Below are 6,352 nucleotides of genomic sequence, written 5' to 3'. Positions count from 1 at the left end.
GGGGGGGGGGCTGGACCTACAGGCTGTAAGTTATGATTTGGTTTAACTGATAATGGGAGATAAATTATACTTAGAATTTAAACTGTATGCACAATGGTACATGGTACTAAATGATATGTCACGGCAGAGCATGTCCGCGACCCCGGGGGGGTGGGGAGTTCTGTGATGCGGGTTCAGGGAAGGGGGTGGAGCCAGAGGGTTGTTCGCCCATGGCACCAAACAGGCTAGGACCACCCCTGGCAGCAGAGGTCAAAAGAAAAGTTTTCAAGACAGAGGTGAGAGCAGCTATGCTGTATGGTCTGGAGACAGAGACATGGACCAAAAGACGGGAGACAGAGACATGGACAAAAGGACGGGAGACAGAACTGGAAGTGGCAGAAATGAAGATGTTGAGGTTCTTCTTAGGAGAGACAAGGATGGAGAAGATTAGGAATGAGATCATCAGAGGGACAGCACAGGTTGAACAACTGGGAGATAAAGTTAGAGAGGACACACTGAGATGGTTTGGACATGTCCAGAGGAGGGACAGTGGTTTGGACATGTCCAGAGGAAGGACAGTGGTTTGGACATGTCCAAATGAGGGACATATTGGTAAAAGGATGTTAGAAATGCAGCTGCCATAGAGGAGATATATGGATGCAGTTAGAGAGGACATGAAGGTAGTTGGAGTGAGGACAGAGGACATAGAGGACCGAGTGAGATGGAGGAGGAAGACTTGCTGTGGAGACCCCTGAAGAGGAAAAAGCTGGAAGAAGAAGAAGAAGAAGAAGATACGAAAACAGCTACAACATTAGATGAGTCTAAACTCTGACATGCAAGATGATGGGTGATATGCATTCCTGCAACACATGCAAGGCCTTTAATTTCTGAAGACATTTTTAGGAATTTAAAATTTTAGAAACGGCATTTTACTATCTATCTATCTATCTATCTATCTATCTATCTATCTATCTATCTATCTATCTATCTATCTATCTATCTATCTATCTATCTATCTATCTATCTATCTATCTATCTATCTATCTATCTACAGTATCTATCTATCTGTCTGTCTGTCTGTCTGTCTGTCTATCTATCTGGGCCTTACCTTTTCTTTTCTTCCCTTCAGTGTATGGTTGTGCGTTCATCATGAGTAACATCTATGAGTCTGCCGAGGCCACGCTGGGCTTCATCAGCTCTCCATGTCTGACCAAAGTGGAGCTGCGAGTGGCTTGCCGGGGGATCTCGGACCGCGACGCCCTCTCCAAACCCGATCCGTGTGTGGTGCTGAAGATGCAGTCGCACGGCCAGTGGTTCGAGGTACGGTAATAGGGGAGAGGGACTGTTCCATATTCAGATAAATGAAAGGTGTAATGAACAAAGTCCATGCTCAATAATCCAGGTATACAATCCAACATTTTTCAGTCAGGTCATCTGGACAGTTTCTTTTTTTTTTTGGGCTGAAACGTTTCGCCTTCGGTCCGGAAGGCATAATGGCGTAGCCAGGCTTCTACATCAAAGTGTTTGTCATTCTGACTGTTTGTTCTCATGACATTTATTCACCATTCAGGGTATTTACAGAAGTGCGTGTTGAAGGTGCTATCTTGGTTGTCATCATGATGTGTTGATATTCTGCTGTGAACTGAGGTGACCTTTGATGGAGAGTTTGGTACATTTGGTTATTTTTCTTAAATCTTGGGAATAAATTAACACTGAACAAAAGCACCACAAAACGTTTGCATTAATCACCCAGTAATTTGTGCATTTGATGATACTTATCAGACACTGCCACGAAGGCCTGATGATCATATAATCTGCTGTGCTTTTATTAGTTTGTTAGCAAAATATCTAATGAGCCAGAAAACTAATTTTAATGAAACATATAAGAAAGTAATTAATAGCTGTACATCTATAACTGTTTAATGTTTAGAGTTTATCTGATTCAAGATGGCCACTACATCTAATCAACTTCGTCAATCTGAAAAATGTCTGTAACTCAGTAGGTCTGGCATAAAATCAGCTACAGTTTGATGTGGTAGTAGCTGAAAGTTTACCCCAACAAATATTCTAAGGAACTAGCAGATCGCTTGAGACATTTGTTTAAAATTTGGCATTAACTGTTGATGTCAACTTTGTCTGTTAGCAAAAAATCTCATGAAACGAAAGAGATTTTAATGAAAGACTCAGAAACTAATTATTGTGTGAACACTTATGAAGCATTCACACTATTGTGATCCATTTTGTACGTTTTTCAGCATCTTTCTCTGTCCACAATTTTTGTGCTATTTCAACAAATCATATGTCAAAACGTTCAGCTCGTTCAGGAGAAGTTATGAGTTTTGGTATTGGTGCAACTTTAGCTTTTTGAAATATTTGGACTTTTCTGCCATTTTTTTTCCTCATAAAAATGAACTGAGCTCATTTTACGTCCTTCACATCTTTAGACCTGTTTACAACCTTTTACTGCTCCTTTCACATTTAGTTCTGGTTCGGCTTCTTTCAGCTTTCTTGTGCAAATATTTTCTTTTCAGCTACTTTCAGCAGTTTTTTTCAGTTGGTTTGTGCCCATTTCAGATTTTTTAGCTAACTCCAACATATCTCTGCTTCTTCTTTTTGATAATTTGAGCTTGTTACTCCTTTCAGCTTATTTCTGCAAGTTTAATTTTTTTTGTTGCTATTTTTGCTACTATTTAGCTGTTTTATGCTAATTTTAGCTTTTTCAGACATTTCCACATTTTTGGCACTTTTTTCAAGATTTTTCAGCCTAATTTAGGAAAATTGTGCTCTCTCCACTTCCTTCTGGTGATTTAAGCTTCTTCCGGCCTTTTTAGCCATTTTTCAGCTGTTCTTTGTTAATTTAAGCTTTTATTCAGATAATTTACATTTTTTGTTATAATTTCTGCTTCTTTCAGCTTAATTGGACAAACATGTCTTCTTTATTCTGCTAATTTAAGCTTGTTCTACCTTTTCAGCTACGTTTTATAATTTTGTAGCTGAAATCATCTGTTTTCAAGTAAATTCAAGATTTTTTTGTGGTAATTTCTGCTACTTTCAGCCTCATTAATTTCTTTCTACTAATTTCAGCTTATTATGCTCCTTTCAGCCTATTTTAGCTAGTTTCAGCCTTTTCTGCTATTTTAGCTACTACGTATTTAGCTGTTTTTGTGCTAAATTTAGCTTTTTCATCTAATTCCACATTTTTCAGCTATTTCAGCTCTTTTCACTTCCTTCTGGTAATTTTACCTTCTTTCTGCCTTTTCAATTCAATTCAATTCAGTTTATTTATATCGTGCCAAATCACAACAAAGTTGTCTCAGGGCACTTTACAAGAACATTTCAGCTACTTTTCAGTTATTTCTTTTGCTAATTCCAGCTTTTTGAGCCAATTTCCTAATATTTTGTGCTCATTTCTGCTTATTTAAACCTAATTCAGCAAATTTGTGTTCTTTCTGCTTTCTTCTGCCAACTTAAGCATGTTCTTCCATGTCAGCTGCATTTCAGCATGTTTTTTTTTTTTTTTTTAGCTAATTTCAGCTGTTTTTCAGCCAGTTTTTCTGCAATAAGCATTCACACAGCATTTTTGCAGTTGGTATTACATCTACAAATAATGAACTTTTGGCGCCACAGTGCATCAAAGTTAGCCTACACAAACACAGATATAGCTCATACAGATCTTCAGCTGTATATGGTAGTAGCTGAGACGGCCATCACATACCGGTACTTTGATCACTAACAGAAACATTAAATCAGATTGATTTCATCTTCTCAGGATCTGTTTCAGTGCAAACATCTCTGCAGACATCACTCGGAATGATCGAAGCATAACACTGAATTCATGTTTACCTAAACGAGTGCATGCAATCAAGCACTTGAGCTTCCACACCAAGCTGTGATTGTGTTGTGTTATCTCACGTTTGCGCGCATGAATTATGGATCCTAATTGTAATGCAGCTCAACTTCTGCACATGGCTGTTATACAGACAAGCAAAGTGTGCTTTGTTATGGTAATGAAAACAATCAGAGCTCCAACCTACGACTTTTTCCTGGATTCGCTGACATTTTGGTCAGTTTTATTGGACTCGTTGTAAACTAAACAGGTCTAGGATAGACGGAGAAAACAACTTGGGGCAGATTGTTTTTTGTTTAAGTGCTCCATTTAAATTCTAATTATCACTAAAGCACGGACACTCTTTAAGAGTTACCGAATGGACCTGACAAGGTCTGTGTGAAAACAATGAAAACGCAATGCAAGGGAAAAAATAGATCATAATGATTTCAGGAAAAAGTTGATTTCTACTGATGTTGATTCCTAATTAAAACATGCATGTTTATTACAGCCAGCTGAAACTTTCATGAAGTGACACCTACAGCTGTCTGACTTAATAATAAGTCAACCCAATTCAAGATGGTTGCCTCAGTAAAGGAATCGCAGGCAACACAAAAATAGCTATAACAGTCAATTTTGCAGATGTTAAGTTAAAATTTGGAAAGGTCAAAGCTGAGATTGATTTAAATCATATGTTCTGAGCACGAATCGCTCACATGAGATTTCTCTTTAAAACTTTGCCATTTACTACTGTAATCTCTGTCTGTCTGTTAGCGAAATATCTCAAAAGCAACGGACTGTTTTTTTTTTAACTTTCAGAAAATCTTCAACCGATGTTTATCTACAGCTGGTTAGCTTTTTGACTCAATCCAATTCAAACTGGCTGCCACAGCCAATTGATCTTAGAAAATACAAAAACATCTGGAATTCAACCAATATTCTAGAGAATGAGCTAAAATTTGCTGTGGTAGTTGCTGAGAATTATCCCAAAACCAAATTCAAAGCACAAAACTATGTATGTTTACATAAAAAAAAACAAAAAAAAAACGCACTGATTTTTGGAGTGAACCCTGTTTGTCTGTTAGCAAAATGTCTCAACAACTACTAGGTGGATGTTAATGAAACGTTCGCTAAGTAATTACTGGCTGTACATTTACAACTGATTAACTTTTGGAGTGAACCCAGTTAACAATGGCTGCCACAGCTAATCAACATTAACCAACACAGAAATGGCTATATGTTAAAGAATTTTGCAGGCATTGAGATAAAATTTGACGTGGTAGTAGCGGACAGTCTTTCAAAACCCATACTCTAAGTGCTAGCAGATTAGCCAATATTACGCAAGATACTGCAACCTTGTTTGAGATTGTGCATTACAGTATGTTAGTTTCAAGATAGGACAATACACATATACACACACATGCTGACCTGTTGAACAGATTTATGAATACACTTGTGCATGCATGCCTCTCATGGACAAAAATGGTCAGAAATCTGAAATGTTAGACTGTCTCACACACACATGCACACACTGACTAGTGCGTTTTCCACAGGGACCCAAGATCAAGTGCTCAGAAAGTAGTGCAGCATTAGGCAACTCTCTCTTGGGGACTCCACAAAAAGCTTCTTTCTGCAGCATATCAGGCTGCATGTGTGAAAAAAAAAAAAGAGTTTGTGCATATGTGCGACAATAAGCCCACATGAAAAGTGTGAGAGCAGACAAATGTTATCCCTGCTTATTATTTTTAGTCTCCTAACTGGATAATTGTTGTGTTGAAGCAGCTGTTCGAGTGTGTGTTTGTGTTCATGTGCTACAGCACTTGGCTCTGAGCGAGTGTCAAAAAGGGCCAACATCTGGCGTAAGTTGTGTCTACAACTGATGGACTTTCCTTCCTGTAAACTCGAGGTTTTTGCTGTCAAAGCTGACAGGCGTTAATCTGGCCTTCTGATCTTTTCTGTGTCAGGCAGTCAGGGGGAAGAAAATTTCAGATCAATGGAACGGCCACGGTTGGATTTCTGTGCAGTCGAACAGCACGTGCGATTTTAAAGAATGACAGAAAATCAATGTTTGCACTACTCCGGTTGATAAGTGTAAACAACGTGGTAATGACTGTGGTAATGGCTGCCGTCCTCAAAAGCCTTCTGGGGTTCACAATGGATGCTCGGTGGCGGTGCTGGATGTTGAAAGATATTTTCATATTTCTGTCCACTTTGGGGAAAAAAAACAACAACACATAATTTAAATTAAGGTTATTATTAAATAAATTCAATTTAATTCAGTTAATTTATATAGCACCAAGTCAAAACAGAAGTAATCTCAGGACACTGAACAGACACATTCATATATAAAAATAATACGTTAACGTCATTTACCTGAGGAGCAGACTGCTTTGAGTTTAACTCCATCGCAGAACTTTCATCTTGAGCAAACATGAAGGCGACAGTAGAAAGGAAAAACTCCCTCATGAGGAAGAAACCTTGAGCAAAACCAGGCTCAGGACAAGCGTCCATCTACTTTGGACATCTACTGGCTGGGTTTGAGAGGAA

General features: G+C 38.4%; 1 protein-coding gene across 1 annotated transcript in view; it reads left to right on the top strand.

Annotated features, from left to right (window-relative positions):
* The first annotated feature begins 1,118 nt into the window (after nucleotides 1–1,118).
* cpne4b (copine IVb) overlaps nucleotides 1,119–6,352 on the top strand; it is a 32,599-nt gene continuing 27,365 nt past the window's right edge. Inside the window, exon 1 of the mRNA XM_037692861.1 lies at nucleotides 1,119–1,299. Within this exon, the coding sequence (XP_037548789.1) occupies nucleotides 1,129–1,299 (171 nt within the window). The 5' untranslated portion in view covers nucleotides 1,119–1,128. The remainder of the gene's footprint in view (nucleotides 1,300–6,352) is intronic.

This window comes from Nematolebias whitei, chromosome 19 (genome assembly GCF_014905685.2).
Source record: "Nematolebias whitei isolate Nwh7 chromosome 19, NemWhi1, whole genome shotgun sequence".
NCBI classification, from domain to species: Eukaryota; Metazoa; Chordata; class Actinopteri; order Cyprinodontiformes; family Rivulidae; genus Nematolebias; species Nematolebias whitei.
Note: the sequence above shows the minus strand (reverse complement) of the source record. Positions and strands in the feature narration are given on the sequence as shown.